This window comes from Rhinoraja longicauda, chromosome 6 (assembly GCF_053455715.1).
Source record: "Rhinoraja longicauda isolate Sanriku21f chromosome 6, sRhiLon1.1, whole genome shotgun sequence".
Classification (NCBI taxonomy): Eukaryota; Metazoa; Chordata; class Chondrichthyes; order Rajiformes; family Arhynchobatidae; genus Rhinoraja; species Rhinoraja longicauda.
Window position 1 is genome coordinate 48,528,669 of NC_135958.1, and position 24,204 is coordinate 48,552,872.

General features: G+C 41.9%; 1 protein-coding gene across 1 annotated transcript in view; it reads left to right on the forward strand.

Annotated features, from left to right (window-relative positions):
• Window positions 1-24,204, forward strand: part of dnah9 (dynein, axonemal, heavy chain 9) — a 467,621-nt gene that overhangs the window by 210,752 nt on the left and 232,665 nt on the right. Inside the window, exons 44-47 of the mRNA XM_078400937.1 lie at window positions 4,974-5,097; window positions 9,444-9,586; window positions 13,535-13,696; window positions 17,095-17,328. Coding sequence (XP_078257063.1) covers window positions 4,974-5,097; window positions 9,444-9,586; window positions 13,535-13,696; window positions 17,095-17,328 — 663 coding nt within the window. The remainder of the gene's footprint in view (window positions 1-4,973; window positions 5,098-9,443; window positions 9,587-13,534; window positions 13,697-17,094; window positions 17,329-24,204) is intronic.

Below are 24,204 nucleotides of genomic sequence, written 5' to 3' on the forward strand. Positions count from 1 at the left end.
ACAGAGAAACCTTCCTGTCAAATACTTTTTTTGCCCAAATGACACTCGTATAATCAGGTCAAGTTGATCTTTGTTAAATGCCAACGTCAATGATCAGTTAAATGGATTTGTTCTATCTTCAGATGGAAATATTTGTACTCGGCTTTATTCCGATCCTTACAAGAATGTGCTGCCCATGCCCTAAGGGAGGAGAATAACCATTGCCAGACCCCACATGGCTGTGGCACTGAAGGAGAACATGATTATTTTTTTAATTAAAGGCAAAAGAGATTAAAAAAAACCCTATTTGGGCACAATGTCTTATGCAGGGACAGTGGGGCCAATCTCATCTTTGTACTCTTTCAGCAAAGGGAAACATATATTTACACAAGAACTAAGAATCTATTAGTTTTAACCTGCTGCCCTAGCTTGTAATAAATTCATCATGAACATTAAATCAAAGGAATACAAATAACAGAACCTCTGATATTAATTCTATATTCTTCTTGTGTTTAATAAAATAAGAGGGTCCCTGGTAAATTGGCCTTTATAATGCACACGTCCCTGGTATAATGAACTTTATAGTACAAAAAACTATTTTAATGTTTGATGCTTTGTGCATTAAATTCAGATTTTACAAAGTTACTCTCTCTTAAATCCATCCAATGATTTGGCTTCCATTGCTCTCTGTGGCAGAGAATTGAATCTTGATTCTTGAATCTAGTTTAGAGATACAGTGTGGAAACAGGCCCTTTTGCCCCCTGAGTCCGGGCCGACCAGCGATCACTCGTGCACTAGTTCTTTCCTCCACACTAGAGGCAATTTACAGAAGCCCATTAGTCTACAAACCTGCACCATCTTTAGGATGTGGGTGAAACTGGAGCACCTGGAGAAAATCCACATGGTCACGGGGACAATGTAGAAACTCCATGCAGACAGCACCCGCAGTCAGGAATGAACCTGGGTTGCTGATGCTACATGGCAGCAACTCTACCGCTGTGCGACTGTGTCTAAAGTTATTGAACAGTCTGTTTCAAGAGCAGAATCTTCAATGTTTTGAGAAAAGGTTATGGATTGGTTCACAAAGAAGATGAAAGGTATTTTTATCATGGAATTCTGAAGCAGAATAATATTGAAGAAAGGTGATCTATCAATTAGATATGAAGGGACTGCAGTTTGATAAGATCAGGATGTCAGTTAATTTGAGCTTTATAACACAGACAATTATTGAAAAAAGATTGAATGTCATGTAATTGAGAAGATGAAAAGCAATGCATCAAAGTGGTGTACAAGGAGGAGACTAACTAATCAATAGTTGACATAGAAATGAGTGAATATGATTAATGTGTATGAATAACTTGATTTTTATGAGTATTTACTTTGAAGGTAACTTCTGTGTTCAATCTGCTGTGGTTTGTTTCCATGCTTGGGTTTATTTTATAGATTAGCTTTTTTCTTCTTTAAATTGAATTTATACTAACATAATCCAGAATGCCAAGATTGTGAAAGTTGATCGCACGTTTAAGAGGTTGAGTGAGATGAGTTAACAGAAGAAGGTTGTCTAAACATATAATTGTTTAATTCATTTACGCATTTTGCTTCTTGAGGGTAGAAATAACATAAATTCCCCATACTTATTTTCTCAGTAAGTTCTATCTCCAGTTTATGTTTAAAATTACCTTCAGTTATGAAAATCAGCTTTGCAGGGCTGTCATCTATCTTGGTCAGAAGATAGACACAAAAAGCTGGAGTAACTCAGCGGGTCAAACAGCATCTCGGGAGAAAAAGAATAGGTGACCTTTCGGGTCGAGGCCCTTCATCAGTCCAGTCTGAGTTACTCCAGCTTTTTGTGTCTACCTTCGGTTTAAACCAGCACCTGCAGTTACTTCCTACACATCCATCTTGGTCTGTTTGAATGGGTTTAAAATCTGTATTTTGATCTTCATCTCTATGACATTGACAACTCAATGAAACTGTGACCAAGGAGTCATATGATCTCTTGGACAGTGTTTTCTGTTAACAAATGGCACCAAAGTTGGTTTGCTTTATCATTCATCCATGCATTTATTGTGGGATCTTTATATAAACCAAATGGCTGCCACAGGTTCAACACATATTTACCACTGGTTGATGAATTGTTCTTGAAAGTTTTGGAAGTCACCATAACTCATTCCTTTCATTCATTTAAAACACCGAATGAAAACAATTGTGTCGGAAGGAACTGCAGATGCTGGTTCAAAAGCCGAAGATAGACACAAAAAGCTGGAGTAACTCAGCGGGACAGACAGCATCTCTGGGGAAAAGGAATGGATGCTTCAGAGATGCTGTCTAACCCGTTGAGTTAGTCCAGCCTTTTGTGCCTATCTTCAAATGCAAACAATTATAATTAATTGATTTAACTACCACTTTAGGATATATGGTACGTAAAAGCAGCTCATGATTTTTATATGAAAATTTGATACATTATAAGAATCTACCATGGAATTGAGTAAACATGTCTAAAACATCATCCCCAGTTGCCATTTAGTAGAATTTATAATTTAGTCTTTGACTTGCACTTTGTCTGCGAAATTCATTCCATTTGTCAAAGCAGAAGCAAAGTGCAATGTACTGACGTAAGATCATGAGATCATAAGATCATAAGTGATAGGAGTAGAATTAGGCTATTCGGCCCTTCAAGTATACTCCGCCATTCAATCGTGGCTGATCTATCTCTCCCTCCTAACCCCATTCTCCTGCCTTCTCTCCAGAACCTCTGACACCCGTACTAATCAAGAATCTATCTGTGTCTTAAAAATATCCACTGACTTGGCCTCCACAACCTTCTGTGGCAAAGAATTCCACAGATTCACCACCCTCTGACTAAAGAAATTCCTCCTCATCTTCTACCTAAAGCAACGTCCTTTAATTCTGAGGCAATGACCTCTAGTCCTGGGCTCTTCCACTAGTGGAAACATCCGCTCCACATCCACTCTATCCAAGCCTTTCACTATTCTGTATGTTTCAATGAGGTCCCCCCTAATTCTTCTAAACTCCAGCGAGTACAGGCCCAGTGCCGACAAACGCTCATCATAGGTTAACCTACTCATTCCTGGGATCATTCTTGTAAACCACCTCTGGACCCTCTCCAGAACCAGCACATCCTTCCTCAGATATTGTATCCTTCCTACAATATTTAGGATGCAATAATTAGTGTCCAACCACTAGAGTGTTTTCCCTTGAAAGCCCATTGACCTTTGGATTTATCAGGGCACCAACAAATATTAAACCGTTGGTCTCATTCATGTGTAGTTCACACATTAAATTAATTTGCAGTATTTGCCCTGAATTAAAATGTTAAATGGGTAAAAGACATTAGTTTCTGGGATAAATTGAGATCTCAGCCTCAAATGTACACCATCTTCTCATTTTTGGAACTTTGAAAGTTCTCATCACAGGTACCCAAGTAAAGGCAATAATAGTATTCATCTTTAAGAAGGAGGAAATGGTGGGGAGAGTGTTGGGTCATATAGCCAGAAGTTAGATGACAATAAAGCAGCAGTTAGAAAATCAAATTCCCAAACCATCCAAGGAGAAGGCAACAAATGTGGGTGGATGGCGGAAAGAATCAGAGAAGAAGAGTAAAGCAAAGCCAGCTTCCTTTAGTAGTCATAATGGGCCAGGCTTGTAAAGCTGAGCTCATTCATTTCTACATTTACCCAACACCTAAGTGCGATCTCAACATGAAAAATATCCCTGACTCACAATGGAAATGTTATTTTCATCCTTTAATGAGTGTAAATCCTACGCCTAACAGTGATCTTATTGTGAGAGCTATGTAAAAAAAGATTACAGACTGAATACATTCCCATTTCCGCCATGGCATGGTAATTATGACAATGGATTGATTGAGTATTACAGTCATCAATCTGAAGAAGGGTCTCAACCCGAAACGTCAGCCATTCCTTCTCTCCTGAGATGCTGCCTGACCTGCCGAGTTACTCCAACATTTTGTGAATAAATACCTTCGATTTATACCAGCATCTGCAGTTATTTTCCTACATTATAGTCATCGATGTCAGTCACTTGATTGGTGAGATGTATTGTTAAGCTGAACTTGAATACTAAATGGGACCATCCCTTGCCCTGATTCATCTTCATATATCAACATTTCTGTCTGTATGATGCCACATAACTTGAGTGTGAGTGTATATTGAAGCATTATTAACACGTTTTCAAACAGGTGTCACTATTTACAGCAGGAAATGTATTCTGGCCAGTTTCAATGACAGATGAATCCCTCAATTTGTTATTGTCTGTAACCCATTCCTCACTGATGTACAAAACCAAGTAATCCACTGCTGTAGCAGCCAAAATACCACTGCTTTTGGAAATCTGAAATTCCAAGCGTAAAATGGTGGAGATTTTCAGCTTGGCTGACAGCATCTGTGGGAGGGGGAATATATTTTCTCAGTTTCCTTAATTATTGAGTATGTCCAACATTTTCTGTTTTCTAATCACTTGTTTTATAACCCTGCCTCACTGTTAATTGACATGAATGTTAACCACTTTCTAATCCAATCCATATTTTTTTACTTTCTATATCAGCAGTCATATCAATGTGTTTTGTCACTGCAACAATCTTGTGGGTTTAAGGATTATTGAATGCTTAAACGTAGAGTTGAGGAAGATATTTCAGTACAATACTGAGCAAGTTCTGCTTCATCAATGTTACGTTTAGATAAGGTGTTATACCAAAGCCCTGAACATTATTGCCCCTGTGAATGTTAATGATCTCGTCTCATTTGAAGAGCAGCTCCTAACGTCACAACAATCTTTGTTCAACTAACCCCGATAACCTTTTGTAAAAGTCATTTATGTTATTACTTGTTATGTGTATATTTTGACTGTCACATTTGTTTCTGAAGCATTATACATATCTAGATTTTTTTCCTTGAGATGGTCCAGTAACATAAATTCCAACCACTGCAACAGACTGGCTTCTTTCTTTCCAGATTGACCTTGCTAACCTGTGCTTAAAGGCTGGAGTCAAGAATGTGGGCACAGTCTTCTTAATGACAGATGCTCAAGTAGCTGATGAAAAGTTTCTGGTTCTTGTGAATGACCTGTTGGCATCAGGTGAGACCTCCCATTCATTCTAATGGAGTAAAAAAATACTTGAATTATTTCTGAACACATTAATAATAAATTGCTCGATGTTAACACCATGCGCAAAGCAAGTTCATGTAAAAGCAATTATACATTACCATTGGTATTATTGAACTTATTAGAAAAGATCATTATAATTGATTACCAAGTTGAAAAAGATTGGAGGATGTCTACTAAATGACTAAACCTTGCAAGGGAAGATTGAGTTGTGGGTAATAAGTATCTGAACAGAAATGCCTTTGTACCTCAAATGTGGTTAATGTGTATCTAAGTAAGTGATAGGGTGATTAGAACAGAGGTGGGCAGCGCGAGAATCAGGACTGTGGAATGTGATTTTCTTAATGTCTACTTTTATATTCCAAGAAGCAATGCCATCACAGCAGTCAGCGTTGAAACCCAGCGATCTGTTACTTCATAAAGTGGGAAGATTGACAATACAGTGATTTGGACTAGATTTGGCAGTGTGAATGATGTGGAGTTTGTTAGACCGAGGCAAAAACGTTCCAGTATCATCTGGCTCACAAAGAACTGCCGTTATTATTCAAAAATCCAGGCCTTTTTACCCTCTTTTTGGTTGCCCAATATTGTTGGTGCTTGAGAAACCCACATTGATTATCTGATTATAAATACTGCCACTATTAAAGTTGTATCTGCCCAATCTCTTTTAAAACTGGGAGTGGCCTTGTTTCAATGCTGTGCCTGATTTATTGCAGTTTCACCTGATTCCAACCCGTTTGGTGTTGGACTTTGAGCTTCAGCATTGTGTATTTTATTAAAGAATCCTTTGACATATTGGTTCAACAGCATTACTGTTGGCTGTTCAATTCACAAACGCCAGAGATTCCTTTGCAGAGGGGTATATATAGACAAGAACAAGTCATCATTATACAGTGGGGGGGGGGGAGGGGTGGAGACTAATGGATATTATTAGTAATTTGGATGAGAATACAAGCACGGTTCTTGATCTTGATCAACTGGGCAAATCGGCTAACGAATGCCAGATGGAATTTAGTTCAAACTAGACCAAGTGGGACTCGTTGGGCCCAAACCTCTCCTGCATTGGTGCAGCACCCTCTCCTCCCCCCCCTCCCCCCCTCCCCCCTTTCCCCCACTCCCCTGCCCCAACTCCCCTCCCCTCCCTTCCCCCCCTCCCTCCACGCCTCCCTCCCTCCTCCCCTCCCTCCCTTCCTCCCCCTTCCCCTCCCCCCACTCCATCCACCCTCAACCCCCCTTATCCTCCCCCCCTCCCTCCCCCCCTCCCTCCAACCCCCCCCTCTCTTCCTCCCTCCCTAGGAGATAGATTTAAACTTTAAAGTGTGAATAACTTTAAAACATAACACCAAATGGACGACGGTGAGTAAGGTGGGCTTAAAATTGTCGCGCTATCGTCTACCGTTTTGGCTGTAGTTCAGGAACAAACAAACAAACAAACGAGAGTTTTGGTATATAGATAAATATGAGGTATTGCATTTTCAAATGACAAGGCTCACACTGTAAATGGTAGGGCCGTGGGGAGAGTGGTAGGACAGAGAGATATGGTGATGCAGGTACATAGTGCATAGTGTAAATGGTAGGGCCGTGGGGAGAGTGGTAGGACAGAGAGATATGGTGATGCAGGTACATAGTTCATAGTGTAAATGGTAGGGCCGTGGGGAGAGTGGTAGGACAGAGAGATATGGTGATGCAGGTACATAGTGCATAGTGTAAATGGTAGGGCCGTGGGGAGAGTGGTAGGACAGAGAGATATGGTGATGCAGGTACATAGTTCATAGTGTAAATGGTAGGGCCGTGGGGAGAGTGGTAGGACAGAGAGATATGGTGATGCAGGTACATAGTTCATAGTGTAAATGGTAGGGCCGTGGGGAGAGTGGTAGGTCAGAGAGATATGGTGATGCAGGTACATAGTTCATAGTGTAAATGGTAGGGCCGTGGGGAGAGTGGTAGGACAGAGAGATATGGTGATGCAGGTACATAGTTCCATGAAAGTAGTGACACAGGTAGACAATGTGGTTGCTTGCCATCATTGGTCTGGCTATTGTGAACAGGATCTGAGAGATCATGTCACAGTTGTACAAAATGTTGGTACGAACACATTTGGAGTACTGTCCACTGGCCTTGTCTCCCTGCTACAGGAAAGATGCAATTAAACTGGGAAGGGCGTAAATCTAAGGTGATAGGAGAAATATTTAAAAGAAACCCAAAGGGTAACTTTTTCACACAGAGGGTAGTGTGTACCTAGAAACGACCTGTAGGAGGAAGTGTGAGAGGCGGGTACATTGCGATGTTTAAAAGATACTTGGAGAGATACATGGATAGGAAAGGTTTGGAGGGATATGGGACAGTGCAGGCAAGTGGGAATAGCTTGGTTGGACAGCTTGGTTGGCATGAAACATTTAGGCCGAATGACCTGTTTCTGCACTGACTTTAATAGGTTAGGGTAGGGTTATTGTAAAAATGGGTGCTCAATTGTCGGCATGAATCCGGTGAGCCGAAAGGCCTGTTTTCAAGCTGAATCTCCATCTCTAACCCAACAACCTTTCCTCAAAAGAGCAAAATACTCACTGTTTTCAAGTTATCAAAATGTCTAAAGGGGTGGTAATTTCAAATGAAAAGCCATATCAAAAACAATTTCAAAACTCGTTTGAAAGCAAATGCTAATAATGCGTTCAAATGAACCTTGTTAGCACAGCAGCATCGGAAATGCATTCATTGGGAAACTTAGAAATTACTATCTATCTGAGCAAATAGTATAATCATGTACATCTAGTGGTTTCAATATACTTTAACCACTTTTCCTTCAAATATATTGGGAAGCGTAACGCATCAGCTGCACATGGAACTCAGATGCAGGAAAGAAATGCATTTTTCAAAATGATGCTTGCATTGCAAGCGTATACCCTCGCCTGCTGCTTTTTATTCAAAAGGAGAATTGCTTTGTTTTATTAAAATGTCAAGTGGGAAAAAAAAGCAAATAGCCCATTAAGCCTGAACCACAATCAAAATGGTTGCAGCATCATGAATAAACACTCTCTGGCTTTTGACCACAACTCGGCTGTCTCACATGGGAGAGGCAAAGAAACATTGTTAGCACTAAAAGGGACCAAAACCATTGGGGAAAGTTTCCTCTGACATTCCTAATCGACACTAGTTCACGACACTTTATTAACCATGAACGTGCGATCTGCCAATTTACAGATCTTCTTTATATTCTACCACCTGCCTGGCTAAGAAAAATCCACAGAATTTTGCTTGGCTTTATGTACAGATATTTTTTTCTTTTGCTGGAATTACTGGGTCAAGGGCATTACGATTGTATGAAGTATGGAGAAACCTGAATTATGTGGCTTGTTCATCCGTTACTGGTGTAACTTGGTAAGCAGAGATGGACTAATAGCAAATGTTTTTAGTAAATGACAGTCGCAATAAGGAAGGCAGTTCAAAATGTTGACCCGGTGCGTCAATCTGATCTGTGTGACTTGCCATCAATCTGCGTCTTGTATTTGCAAGGTGCCCTTGGCCAGAAAGCTGTTATAAATTAACTTTCTACATTATAACTGTATTTCAACTTAAAGGCAAAACTATGAAAATGTTTGTGCTGTTTGAGAAACAGGAGTTGAGGTATTTGCATGAACGCGCAAGATGTTTTCTTTTTCAATCGATTTTCAGTTCTGTTCATTATCCGGCGTTGTGTTACAAATGACTAAAATCTCCTACAAACTTTGGTCTTCAAATTTGAGGAAGGATATTCTTTATTGAGGGCGTGCAGCATAGGTTTACTAGGTTAATTCCCGGGATGGCTGGACTGTCGTATGTTGAAGGACTGGAGCGACTAGGCTTGTATGCACTGGAATTTAGAAGGATGAGAGGGGATCTTATCGAAACGTATAAGATTATTAAGGGGTTGGACACGTTAGAGGCAGGAAACATGTTCCCAATGTTGGGGGAGTCCAGAACCAGGGGCCACAGTTTAAGAATAAGGGGTAGGCCATTTGGAACGGAGATGAGGAAAAACCTTTTCAGTCAGAGAGTTGTAAATCTGTGGAATTCTCTGCCTCAGAGGGCAGTGGAGGCCAAGTCTCTGAATGCTTTCAAGAGGGAACTAGATAGAGCTCTTAAGGATAGCGGAGTCAGGGGGTATGGGGAGAAGGCAGGAACGGGGTACTGATTGAGAATGATCAGCCATGATCACATTGAATGGCGGTGTTGGCTCGAAGGGGCAAATGGCCTACTCCTGCACCTAATGTCTATTGTCTAACTTCCCCATCTCCACTTCCTCCCCATTCACCCAATCCCAATCCCCAACTCCACACGTTCAGGTGAAATTCCCGACTTGTTTGCCGACGACGAGGTGGAAAACATCATCGGTAGTTTGCGGAATGAAGTCAAGGGTCTGGGATTAATGGACACTCGAGAGAATTGCTGGAGGTTCTTCATCGATCGCGTCAGGAAGCAACTAAAGGTAACACTGATCTAAAGAAAATGCTAATCCATTCCCTAAATTACCCGACATTTGTAGATGATGCAGCAATGTCAGTAACTGATTGATGCGGCATTTCTTGTTAATAAATGAAGAAAAATATGTCTAGGCTTATCATTGACTACTGGTATGGAGGAATTCCAATTAAATCGAGAATTGTTTGCATTAGCTGCCAAATTGTAAACTACCTTTGGACAGCTGAAATAGAAAATGCTATGTTACACCACAGTACGACCTGGCTTGTAAAAGATGCATAGGACATTTCTAAGGGAAGGTTGTGGTTGACACACCATTTTCCAAACTGCCTCCCACAAATTTAAAGCACCAATTTGTGCCAATTTAGGGGCAATTTGTCTTTTCTGAAAACTGTGAAGATTGCTCAACTTCATTTTCTATTGTGCTGTTGGTAACACACAGAAAGAGAAGGGCTTCAACCATCGGCAAGAGCCATATTTGAACAATTTTATCAATCAAGGGAAGAAAATATAATTAGTTTCCCACATGCAAAGACATTCGAATCTTTAGACTAAATAACACGCGGGTTGATGCAGAATCCTAGTGTATGTAAATAAGTGAGCGTTGATTCTTCATAGCTTGTACAGATTTACTCTATATAGATAAAATTCTAAATCATGCATATCACAAAAAGGATTGGAGTTCAATTTGGACTGATAATTTATGGGTTGATGCAATATTGATGTTCTATCATATGATATCAGGTTCATCAAAAATATTTGTGTTTAACCAATATACCATGTGTTATCAATAATAATTGGTGCAAAATCGAATGGGCAGAAATTTTCTGGTTAGAAAGCAGAAACTGGCGCCATTTAGCTCGGTAAGTAATGCAAAATTCATGGCTCTCACTCGAGCACACGGGCGGCACGGTGGCGCAGCGGTAGATTTGCTGCCTTACCGCGAATGCAGCGCCAGAGATCCGGGTTCGATCCCGACCACGGGTGCTGTCTGTACGGAGTTTGTACGTTCTCCCCGTGACCTGCGTGGTTTTTCTCCGAGATCTTCGGTTTCGTCCCACACTCCAAAGACGCACAGGTTTCTAGGTTAATTGGCTTGGTAAATGTCAAAACATTGTCCCTAGTGTGTGTAGGATAGTGTTAGTGTGCGGGGATCGCTGGTCGGCGCGGACCCGGTTGGCCGTAAGCGACCTGTTTCCGCGCTGTATCTCTAAACTAAAGTAAAAAATCAAAACACACATGAGCATTGAAGTCACAAGCTTCCCCAGAGTTGATGAATGGTTTCAATCTGACTGGTCCAACATCAGGCCTCATGGAATCCAGTGACTAGTGCCAACTAGTTACACCAATATCCACTACAATGGGGCTAGGTGATTATACCTTGATAGTACCTTCTTGTACCACAAGAGGGTTTATCCTCCATAAATTCCAGAAAATGACCAAAGATAAGAGTATTCCAGCATGCTTTGAGAGAAAGTAGACTCTATAAATGTACAATCAATGAGAATGTGTGACAGTGACAGAGAGAGATAGAAGGTATCTGTGGATTCTGATAGTCCATGTGGTATTCACATAATCTTAAAATAGAGACTCAGTATTTGAATTTATTTCAACAAGCTTTTAGAAGTACTAATATTCAGCAGTTGTCCATTAACACATGGTATTTCAAATCAGATTTGAAATGTTGAACACATTTAAGATTTAACACATGGTATATCAAATGAGATTAGCTTGTTTGTTGGCAAAAATAAGTGCTAGAAACATTTTGATATTACTATTTTCTTGCCGAGAATGCATCCAACTATAAATGTGCGATTTCATTGAATTGGCTTCTTACCTGAACTCTTGTTGAAATAAATTAATCCGTTGCAATTAGTGGATCTCCTTGAATGCCATTCAAAATGATGACTGTTACTGTGCACGGTGGTGCAGCGGTAGAGTTGCTGCCTTACAGCGCCAAAGACCTGGGTACAATCCTGACTACGGGTGCTGTCTGTACGGAGTTTGTATGCTCCTCCCGTGACCTGCGTGGGTTTTCTGTGGGTGCTCTGAATTCCTCCCACATTCCAAAGACGTGCAGGTTTGTTGGTTAATTGGTTATCTAATTGTCCCTAGTGGGTAGGATAGAATTATTGTACAGGTGATAACTGGTTGGTGCGTACTCAGTGGGCCGAAGTGCCTGTTACCATACCGTATCTCTAAACTAAACATCAAACGTATTACCAAACAATAGACGCAAAAACATGTCAGAATAGGAATTGAGCTAAAGTACTTATTGAGCTGGGGAGGAAAATGTAAAACTTAGTTCAAGGAAGGACAGCAGAATGTTTGTAATTTAGTGGATTTCTCTGTTAAATTCAAACACACATACAGATAATTAGTTGGATAATTGGGAAATAGAAGTTGCCCATTCTGCTAATGTAATTAGTAAAGGTTCTGCATCATGAATGGTATCAGCTGGACGGTGCTACTGAGTTTTACAATCCTTGTGCTTGCAACTAATTTCAGCACATCTCATGCCAGCAATCAACAATTAACTCAGTAAATAGATTGTGTTTTCTATAAAATATTGTAGAATTGCTGGGATCCACAAGGGCAAATTGTCACCAGAGCAATGCAGCAGTGTTTCAGGGGTAGACACAAAATGTTGGGAGAAACTCAGCGGGACAGGCAGCATCTCTGGAGAGAAGGAATGGGTGACGTTTTGGGTCGTGACACTTCTTCAGACTGGGAAACCCACGCAGGCCACGGGGAGAACATACAAACGTACAAACTCCATACAGACAGCACCCGTAGTCAGGATCGAACTTGGGTCTCTGCCGCTGTAAGGCAGGGGATGGAAGACCAACACTGCATTTGACAAATGGAAGCAGATTCAAGTTATGTCTGAGGCACGAGTTGATTCACGGCATAAGCAATTTCCCAAAGAACACAGTGACAGAGGGAAAGAGAGAGACGTGGTGGCATAGTGGCACAGCGGTAGAGTTGCTGCCTTACAGCGCTATCTACATTTTAATATTTTTCAATGTTTCTCATTGATATAAGTACTCAGAAACATTTAAAACCTTGATCGGGACCCTTTTCAAACTCGGACTCAGTACGGGACCCAACCAAAAGTGTCACCTTTCCTGAGGATGCTGCCTGACCTGCTGAATTACTCCAGCACTTTGTGTCTTTCTTTGTCATTCAACAAAGTTTCTCTCCAGCTTTGTCAGCTGAGTAAAGTTGCAAATGTTACTGAATACTTACATCAATGAGAAACATCGAAAAATATTAATATTTAAATCTATTAACATTTGAAAATATCAGCTAGAACACTTAAATGAAATAAGGTTGCTATGTTGGGGCATGGAAACGGGCCCTTTGGCCCACCGAGCCCATGCCAACCAGCGATCTCCACACACTAGCACTATCCTATACATACTAGGGACAATTTACAATTTTACCAAGTCAATTAACCTGCAAACCTGCATGTCCTTGACCTGTGGGAGGAAACCGGATATCCTAGAAAAAACCTATGCAGGTCACGGGGAGAATGTACAAACTCCATACAGACAGCACCCATGGTCAGGATCGAACCTGAGTCTCTGGCGCTGTAAGGCAGCAACTCTACCGCTGCGCCACCGTGCTGCCCACTACCTGTCATGTATGAAACAACTGAAGACTGTCGGCCTCACCTATCAACCAATCTGCCTCTGCCATGTGGGACAAGTAATCATGTAACATTAATTCTTTTTTAAATTGTTCAGCTGAGAATTTTTACGTAACTGACCCCAGACCGCGAAAATCAATGAACAGTGACTTACTTTAAACCTGTGCTCTGTCACATCAGACGGAGTATTAATAAGCAAAGACGCTGGAAACAAAAGCTCATTTTCAGCAAATAGACCTACAATAAACGTTGTAATGTTTTGAACTCCAGCAAGCTGGTTTTCCTGTTGTTTCCCTTGTGTAGGTCGCTTTGTGTTTCTCACCTGTCGGTAACAAGCTGCGGGTTCGAGGAAGGAAGTTCCCGGCTGTGGTCAACTGCACTGCCATAGACTGGTTTCACGAGTGGCCTCAGGAAGCTTTGGAGTCCGTCAGCCTGCGCTTCCTCCAGGAGACTGATTACGTTGATGTAAGATCATTAAGAGTGGCTGACACCATTCACAAAGTCCGTCGGTGCAATGCATGTGGTTGGCGTTAGCATGTGAGCTTGGCTACAGAAGCTTCCCTCCTAGCTGATGATCTGTCCCTCAGCAGATAACTTTATCATAAGAACTGAAAGCTACATTTTTATTAACCACCATATATCAGTTACTGTAGATCATAGGTTTGAAGAAGGGTCTTGATCCAAAACGTCACCCATTCCTTCTCTCCACAGATGCTGCCAGGCCTGCTTAGTTACTTCAGCATTTTGTGTCTATTTTTGATGTAAACCAGCATCTGCAGTTCCTTCTTACATAGAACAGTCAATGTAGTCTACATAGACTAACTTATCTGAAACTGCAGGTCCACTTCTCAGGTCATCTCCAGGGTTGAATTGTTAGAATCTGCATGGAGACTAAAATTTATGGACAAAATAATGTATTGAAACAGTAAAATGTATTGAAACTTAAAAGCCATTACTGTGCATAATGGTCACTTGCACGGTATAGAAACAATGTGAAAAGAAACTCAGCAGTTTTAACATATCCTCTGGGTAAATTTCAGGAATCAAGACTTTGTGTGATCTAATTAGGACTCTATTGCACAGTTGCACACAAGTGCAATAAGTGGACATCTGATGCCTATTACATAATTCCCGGATTTTCATTTGAAGATTAATTGTTTTGCAGCGCTCAGCTTTAACAAAAAGCTGAACATTTACAAAAAAAAGTAGGAGAATGGTCTAGGAATTGTGTTTCCTATTGACGATGTTTGTATCTTTCCAGCAGAACTGCTTTTTTAAACAAGGCAACATGTTTGTATAACTACCAGCAAATTGAATCCATATTGTTGCAGTTAAAGTAGCCGAAGACTGGCGGAAGACATCAACAGTACATATTTAGGTTAAACATTCACATTGAATTTAATAATCACTTGTAAATACTGCACACTGTTCTGGTCATTAGAGTAGAGAAAAGAATATTACACCAATTCAAAGGATGAAAGAAAAGCAACGATATTGATAGGAGCGATGAAAATATCTGGATTATGAGGAGCAATTATATGAATGGGACTTCTCATCTACGGAGAAGGGCAAATTGATCAATGATGTGTTGTTAGGATTCTAATTGAAACTTAATGATACAGACTGTCGTTGCCTATTTCGCTCTTCCACAACAACAAAAACAGAGCGTGTTCTTTGAGAAGAGTAAACGCAAACTAAAAAATGCAGGAGCATTATTTCGGTGAGATGTGGAGTGATGGAGCAATACATCACAGAGGATTCATTTATATCTAAATTTGGATAAATGATTACAGGAAATGACATTTTTGTATAGAATAAATTTGCAGTTTAAAATAAATGTGTAGGTTACTTTGCCGATTAAAATAAAACATGTGGACACAATCTGCAGGGGAAAAGAAGGAGACTATATCCAAATGTCTAGGAAAGTAACATAGAAACATAGAAAATAGGTGCAGGAGTAGGCCATTTGGCCCTTCGAGCCTGCACCGCCATTCAATATGATCATGGCTGATCATCCAACTCAGTACCCCGTACCTGCCTTCTCTCCATACCCCCTGATCCCTTTAGCCACAAGGGCCACATCTAGCTCCCTCTTAAATATAGCCAATGAACTGGCCTCAACTACCTTCTGTGACAGAGAATTCCACAAGTAACTGCAGATGCTGGTACAAATCGCAGGTATCACAAAAAGCTGGAGTAACTCAGCGGGTCAGGCAGCATCTTCAGTCTGAAGAAGGGTCTCGACCCAAAACCTCACCCATTCCTTCTCTCCTGAGATGCTGCCTGACCCGCTGAGTTGCTCCAGCTTTTTGTGATATCCAGATGTCTAATCTGTGTCCGAAGAAGGGTCCCAACCCGAAACATGACCTATCCATGTTCTCCAGAGATGCTGGCTGGCTTGCTGAGTTACTCCAGCATGTTGTGTTCTTTTGTCTAATCTGTGCTTCCTACAGCTTTCCATTATGAGCATTTTCTTTGTAGTCTAATTTATTAGAAATTGACTGCTATAAACTCTCAATTTCTCAATTGCAATTGTGTCGTATGACTGAGCAACACAGTGATAAATGACAGACCAGAGGGACACTGATCTTTTATATCTAACAATTTCTATTCTCTGCACAATATGTTCACTCACATACAGGCAGCTTTATGTACTTCTGACTTATAGTCTGGGCTTTAGATCCATAAAAATCAACTCAGAGACAGGGCTAGCTGCAACCATCGTTTAGTCGGATTGATCATGAAAATGAATACAAATATGACCTTTTATTTGAGGTAAACACATTTATTGCAGTGTTTCCCACTCTTGTAATGTTTTCAGCCTTTGTTCTTTGACAACGGCATGGTGGCGCAGCAATAGAGTTGCTGCCTTACAGTGCCAGAGACCTGGGGTCGATCCTGACTATGGATGCTGACTGTATGGAGTTTGTACGTTCGTGCTGTGACTGAGTGGGTTTTCTTTGGGTGCTCCGGTTTCCTCCCACACTCCAAAGACGTACCAGTTTGTAGGCTGATTGGCTTGGTAAAACTGTAAATTGTCCCGAGTGTGTAGGACGGTCTTAATGTGTGTGGCCGGCGAGGAATTGGTGTTCAGAAGGGCAGGTTTCCGCACTGTATCTCCAAAGCACATAGACATTGTCCATTATAGGTGCAGCTGGCTTATCACCTTTTTGACTGCTTCCATGATCATGTTGCTTTCCAACAGCATCTTTCATTGCAATGAACCAGTTTGTATGCCTTATGTGCATGGGCAGATATGTTTGTTTGAGTAAAGATGGACGTTCCTCCTTTGATAACATATCAAACATTCAATATTTAAACCAAAAAAATAGCAACAAATGAACACTTTAATGATTTAATTTTAGAAGATATGCTTTCAGTGATATTTATTCTTCAAATTTGATTTAATTTCTCAGTTTCTGCTTTGGGATAAGTTAATAAAGCTATAACATGATGGCTATCTGGTTTATCTAGACCAGGTATGCCACATTCTTTAAGAACTATATTGAAATTATGATTCTGTTAACGTTTAAGAGGATGAAACACTGTAAATGTAAATATTGAATAGGAAAACATATTGTCCATTAGCTCAGTACAGCTTAACTCTTTATTAAAAATGTTACAATGCCTCAACCTCCATGGTTGGAAATGGTTCTGTCTTTGATTTCGAAGATGCTATCTAGTTGGAGAAAGAAGGTGCCTTCTCTATGAGTCATGGTTATGTGTGAATTATACATGGATGTGTGGGTGCTGAGTAGTTTCCCACCTCATGATAATATCTTGATAAAGTCCGTACCTAATTCCTTGTCATTTGGAGACATTGTCATAACATGCTTCTTTCACAACGTTTCCTCTTTCTTCAGCCTTCCATTAAAGAATCTGTCAGCAAGTTTATGGCATTCGTTCACACCAGTGTCAATGAGACATCAAAGTCCTATTTAATTAATGACCGGCGATACAATTATACTACACCCAAGTCATTCCTTGAACAAATCAAGCTGTATCAGAACCTGTTGGCGAAGAAGAGTAAAGAGCTGACGGCTAAGATGGAACGTTTGGAGAATGGGCTGGAGAAACTGAACAGCACCTCAGCACAGGTAAAACATAGCTCCTTTAAATATTGCCAGCAAAATCAAGCTCTCTCCTTAAATGGTAAATATGCCTTAATATGTCTTGTGGATTTTGGGAGCTGCCTGGCACAAATCTTAGACACAATCAAATCAAATAACTGTCCAAATTCTGTTCCAAAATGGATCTGGGCTGCTGTTGTCCATGTACAAGAGGATGAGCATGGGTAATCATGTCGACAAGAACTTCACTTCCTACACTGGTAAGATTGGATATTCTTGTTGCCACATTACAACTTCCCCTGTTTCTTGCTTAAAATTATGAAAGAATGTTTTTGTAAGAGCTTCCATTGGTATCATTGACCCTGAACTCTCAGTAAATTCATGTAATAACATGGACTGGAAAGTTAGGGCAAAAATATTTTCGGCTGGTCTCTGACTAACATGTTGCATGATTATGATCAAGCTACTTTATTGGGAGGACCAAGGTTAAAAGCAGAGATTTTCAAGCAAACTTCTCAGTGACTGTAAAGTCCCCCAAAATGACTGTCATTAACTCTATTTTGGTACTAGATGGAAGCTATGTGCTCAAACTGTATCTTTCTAACACATCCCACAATTGAAAGTTGAAGCACAACATGGGTCTGTTTGAGCTTCCGATGGCTTACCTTCATAGATAGTTCATGGAGAAAAGAGTTCATGTTGCAGTTTTTTAAAAGTGTTTGGAAATGCCCAGAGACAAGAGGGCGCACAGTGGCTTCACGGCAGAGTTGCTGCCTTACAGAGCCAGAGTCTCTGGTTCCATCCAGACTAAGGGGACTGTGTGCGTGGGCTTTCTCCGGGTGCTCCGGTTTCCTCACACACACCAAAGAGGTGCAGGCTGGTAGGTTAATTATGTTCTGTACATTATCCACAGTGGATAGGATAGAACTAGTGTACGGGTGATCGCTGGGCGGGGCCAACACGGTGGGCCGAAGGTCCTGTTTCCTTGCTGTAATGTGCCTTTCGATCTCTTTGGCAGTTATTATCCCAGTTCCACACTTACTGAGTGACAATTGGCACTGCTAACCCAACTGTTGTTGGATTCCACAAGACTTCTGTAAAGAATTATTAACTAGCATACATTAGATTCAGTGACATTGCACTTTAGTGAAAGCATACAATAGTACAGCCTGAAAAAGGGGATAAAAATGATAGATACAGTCTGAAGAAGGGTCTCGACCCGAAATATCACCCATTCCTTCTCTCCAGAGATGCTGCCTGACCCGCTGAGTTACTCCAGCATTTTGTGTCTATCTTCAAAACTGGGATAAATGCTTTGTAGCTTAGTCTACAACTTATGGCTCTAGAAATCGTGGATGCATTGGTGATCATTTTCCAAAGTTCTATAGATCCAGGATCAGTTCCTGTGGAATTGGAGGGTAGCTAATGTTATCACACTTTTTAAGAAAGGAGCGAGAGAGAAAACGGGAAATTATAGACCTGTTAGCCTGATATCAGTGGTGGGGTAGATGCTGGAGTCAATTATAAAAGAAAAAATTGCGGAACATTTGGATACCAATAACAGGTTCATTCCAAGTCAGCATGGATTTACGAAGGGAAATCATGCTGACTAATCTTCTGGAATTTTTTGAGGATGTAACTAGGAAAATGGACAAGGGAGAGCCAGTGGATGTAGTGTACCTGGATTTTCAGAAAGCCTTTGATAAAGTCCTACATAGGAGCTTAGTGGGCAAGATTAGAGCACATGGGTATTGGGGGTGGGGTGCTGACATGGATAGAAACTTGGTTGGCAGACAGGAAACAAAGAGTAGGGATTAACGGGTCCCTTTCAAAATGGCAGGCAGTGACAAGTGGGGTACCGCAAGGCTCGGTGCTGGGACCGCAGCTATTTACATTATACATTAATGACTTGGATGAAGGGATTAAAAGTAACTAGCAAATATACGGATGACACAAAACTTGGTGGCAGTGTGAACTGAGAGGAGGATGCTTTGAGGATGCAGGGTGACTTGGACAGGTTGTGTGAGTGGGCGGATGCATGGCAGATGCACTTTAATGTGGATAAATGTGAGGTTATCCACTTTGGTGGTAAGAACAGGAAGGCAGATTATTATCTGAATGGTGTCAAGTTAGGAAATGGGGAAGTACAAAGAGATCTGGGTGTCCTTGTTTATCAGTCACTTAAAGTTAGCATGCAGGTACAGCAGGCAGTGAAGAAAGCTAATGGCATGATGGCCTTTATGACCAGAGGAGTTGAGTATAGGGGCAAAGAGGTCCTTCTGCAGTTGTACAGGGCCCTAGTGAGACCGCACCTGGAGTACTGTGTGCAGTTTTGGTCTCCAAATTTGAGAAAGGATATTCTTGCTATTGAGGGCATGCAGCGTAGGTTCACTAGGTTAATTCCCGGAATGGCGGAATTGTCACGTTGAAAGACTGGAGTGACTAGGCTTATCATATCATATACATACAGCCGGAAACAGGCCTTTTCGGCCCTCCAAGTCCGTGCCGCCCAGTGATCCCCGTACATTAACACTATCCTACACCCACTAGGGACAATTTTTACATTTACCCAGCCAATTAACCTACATACCCGTACGTCTTTGGAGTGTGGGAGGAAACCGAAGATCTCGGAGAAAACCCACGCAGGTCACGGGGAGAACGTACAAACTCCTTACAGTGCAGCATCCGTAGTCAGGATCGAACCTGAGTCTCCGGCGCTGCATTCGCTGTAAAGCAGCAACTCTACCGCTGCGCTACCGTGCCGCCCAGGATGAGAGGGATGAGAGGGATCTTATTGAAACATATAAGATTATTAAGGGATTGGATATGTTAGAGGCAGGAAACATGTTCCCAATGTTGGGGGAGTCCAGAACCAGGGACCACAATTTAAGAATAAGGGGTAGGCCATTTAGAACTGAGATGAGGAAAAACCTTTTCAGTCAGAGAGTTATAAATCTGTGGAATTCTCTGCCTCAGAAGGCAGTGGAGGCCAATTCTCTGGATGCTTTGAAGAGAGGGCTAGATAGAGCTCTTAATGACAGCGGAGTCAGGGGGTATGGGGAGAAGGCAGGAACGGGGTACTGATTGTGAATGATCAGCCATGATCATATTGAATGGCGGTGCTGGCTCGAAGGGCCAAATGGCCTCCTCCTGCACCTATTGTCTATTGTCTATTATGCTTTACATCTGTTGAGATTGTATAAGATCAGAGTGAGTGATGGAATGGCGGATAGAATTGGCACTGATAGCATGTTGGATAACAGTGGGAACAGGAGTCCAGCAGCACATTACATGGGTTTGCAATCGTGACCAGAGGGGCAGTGCTGCTGGGGGCTCCCATTTCTGTAGATAAAGAATTTGAAGACACAAGAGACTGCAAATGTTAGAATCTCTTCGGTGTGATGAAAAGTCCTGACCCGAAAATGTTCTCTGTCCATTTCCTACCCCAGATGCTGCTTGACCCTTGGACATTGGGACAGGTAATTGGATAGGAAAGGTTTAGAGGGCAATGGGCAAAATCTGGGTAAAGGGGCCTTGCTTATATGGGGCAACTTGGTTGGCATGGATCAGTTGGGACAAAGGGTCTATACTGCATGGCTATATAATTCACTGTGTTCGTCCAGCATTTAGGTTTTTGCTCAGTATTACAAATTTGTTTAGTTGTCAAACCTGCAAAGGCGATGCTGTGCTGGGAAGATGGTGGTATCCCAGGAGTGCACTATAACAGGCCCTCGCAGGGCAATGTGCTGCAACTTCCCTGATGCCCCAGAATGAGGTGTTCCACAAGGAGATCAAAGTACACCAATCAGCCAAAACATTATGACCACCTGCCCAATATGCTGTTGGTCCTCCGTGTGCAGCCCCATACGCAGCAGGGTGCGATGCACTGTGTATTGTGACACATTCCTCCCGTGACCAATTTTCTGTGACTTGTGCCACAGTAGACCTTCTGTCGGTTCGGACCAGACGGGATAGCCTTCGTTGCCCTCGCGCATCGATGAGCCTTGGGCGCCCAACACCCTGTCTGTCGCCGGTTTGTGGTTTGTCCCTCCTCGGACCACTGTCGTTAGGCACTCACCACTGCTGACCGGGAGCACCCTACAAGCCTTGCCGTTTCAGAGATGCTCTGACCCAGTCGTCTGGCTATAACAATTTGGCCCTTGTCAAAGGTATCACAAAATGCTGGAGTAACTTAGCAGGTCAGGCAGCATCTAGGAGAGAAGGAATGGGTGACATTTCGGGTCAATTCCCTTCTTCAGACTGATGGGGTTGAGACCCTTCTTCAGACTCCTCAAGGCTGGCCCTTGTCAAAGTCGCTCAGGTCTTTACCCCTGCCCATCTCTCCTGCATCCCACACATCAACTTCAAGAACTGACTTCACTTGCTGCCTAATATATCCCACCCCTTGACGGGTGTCATTGTCACAAGATAACCAATGTTATTCACTTCACCTGTCAGTGGTCATAATGTTTTGGCTGATCGGTGTAATACCTCAGGCTGAGCACCCAGACCCAGACATTATGTCAGGGTCACGAGGGTGAATGATGCCAGTTGGTTCTTCTCAAGGTTCCAAGGTGAAGGTGAGCAGACCTCGAAATGGTCGTTGTCGTGTGTCACTCTTGGAGATGGAGAGCGAGGAGTAAGCGGGGAACGACCTTCAGCTGCAGCACTGAAGAAAATCTTCTGAGCAGTCAAATTTCCAGGAAAGCGTTTCTCGTTCCGAGTAAATGGATTTCAAACAGAACTCGGACAAAACATAAGGGAGGAATTTTAAAGAATAATTAATTTTAGGAGTATGCTCTGAGTTTATTTTTGTGTTGAATTATGATTTTGTGCAGTAAGTCGGTTATTTTTAAGGAGTATGGCAGTAAATTTCTCTGAATGCATTCTATACATTACTACATTCCCACTTAAACCAAGTAATTATCAACTCCATCATCACGATTCATTTCCTTGCCTGTTGATGGAATTTTGCAAATGTATCATGTCATCGGCTCGTTTCTTAGATCTGCCTGCGGGCACAGCTGATCTGTGACACAAGACCATCAGATTTTAGTACCTGACTTTTTATGTGGTTCAACATAGTTGTCTTTAGTAGCATTGGTGCTTCGTGTGAGTGCGGCTGACACAGGTTACTTTGTCCTTTTTGTCACCTACATTCAGATGCAAAAATATGTCTCCTGATCCCAGATGGTGCTGTAGGACTTCTTTGTGCATCCTATTTGCAAAGTATTGTTATTCTGTGTTAGGTAGGTTACAGGCCAATTTTGCTATAGTTATACACCCACCACCTTCACGTCATTTTACCATGAAGATACTTTCCTGACATCCCTCACTTCCACACATTGCCATCCATAAAGTAATGTCCACCTATATACATGAACAATATTGAAACCAATGGTATGAACATTGAATTCTAAAGATTTAACTAAACCCACCCCACTCCCTCTCTCTTTCTTGTGCCCCCCTCCAAACATTTCACCCACAATCCTGCCCCAGTTACCCTATTTCTTTCACCTCCTTCTGAGAGACACTTATCTCTCATCCCTGGGTCCTTCATTTTCTTTTTATTCACCCTCTTTACCCTTCCACCAAGATCTCTACCTCTGGCTTTACATTTCACTCCACCACTTCGCTCCTTATCTGACACTCTTTTATCTCTTTTTTATCTCAAGCCTCTGTTATTTACTTCATCCATCTGCCAATCAAATCCCTCACCTGCCTCCACTATCACCTGAAGAGAGACACAAAATGCTGGAGTAACTCAGTGGGACTGGCAGCATGAAGCTCAACACAACATTCTGGAGCAGCATCTCTGGAGAGAAGGAATGGGTGATATTTCGGGTCAAGACCCTTCTTCAGACTGTCTGCCTAAAGAAGGAGGCTCGAGCCGAAATGTCACCCCGTTCATAAGGTCATAAAGTCATAAAGGATACGAGAAGAATTAGGCCGTTTGGCCCATCGCCTACTCCGCCATTCAATCATGGCTGATCTATCTCTCCCTCCTAACCCCATTCTCCTGCCTTCTTCCTATAATCTCTGACATCTGTACTAATCAAGAATCTATCTATCTCCACCTTAAATATATCTTCTGCCTTGGCCTTCACATCAAAGAATTCCACCGATTCACCAACCTCTGTCTCAAGAGAGTAAATAATTAGAAAATAATTCCTACTACCAAAATGCATGACTCAACACTACACTATATTCCATCTTCCACTTCTCTACTCACAATCCCAACCTGTCCAAGTTCTTCTGCAGAGTCCCTGCTTTCTCTACACTACCTGCCCCTCCACCTAATTTGGATCATCAGCAAAGTTGGCCACAAAGGCTTCAATCCCCTCGTCCAAATCATTAATACACAACGTGAAGAGTAGCGGCCCCAGCACCGACCCCTGTGGAACTCTGCTAGTCACTGGCAGCCAAGCAGAAAAAGCCCCCTTTATTGCCACTCTTTATCTTCTGCCATCCAGCCAACTTGCTATCCATGCTAGTATCTGCCCTTTGATACTGTGGGCTCTCATCTTCCTTGCAGGCTAACGTGTGGCTCCTTATCTTCAAAGAATTCCAGCAAATGTGTCAAGCAAGACCTGCCCTTCACAAAGCCATGCTGACTTTGGCCTTTTTTATCGTGAACTTCTAAGTACTGTGTAACCTCATCCATTATAATGGACTCTAAAATATTACCAGCCACCGAGGTCAGGTTAACCGGCCTATTGTTCCCACTATTCTGCCTTTTTGTGCAGCAGGGTAATATTGGCAATTTGGACCTCTGCTGACTAGTGATTCTTGAAATATCATAGAAACAAAGAAACATAGAAAATAGGTGCAGGAGAAGGCCATTCGACGCTTCGAGCCAGCACTGCCATTCATTGTGATCATGGTTGATCGTCCACAATCAAT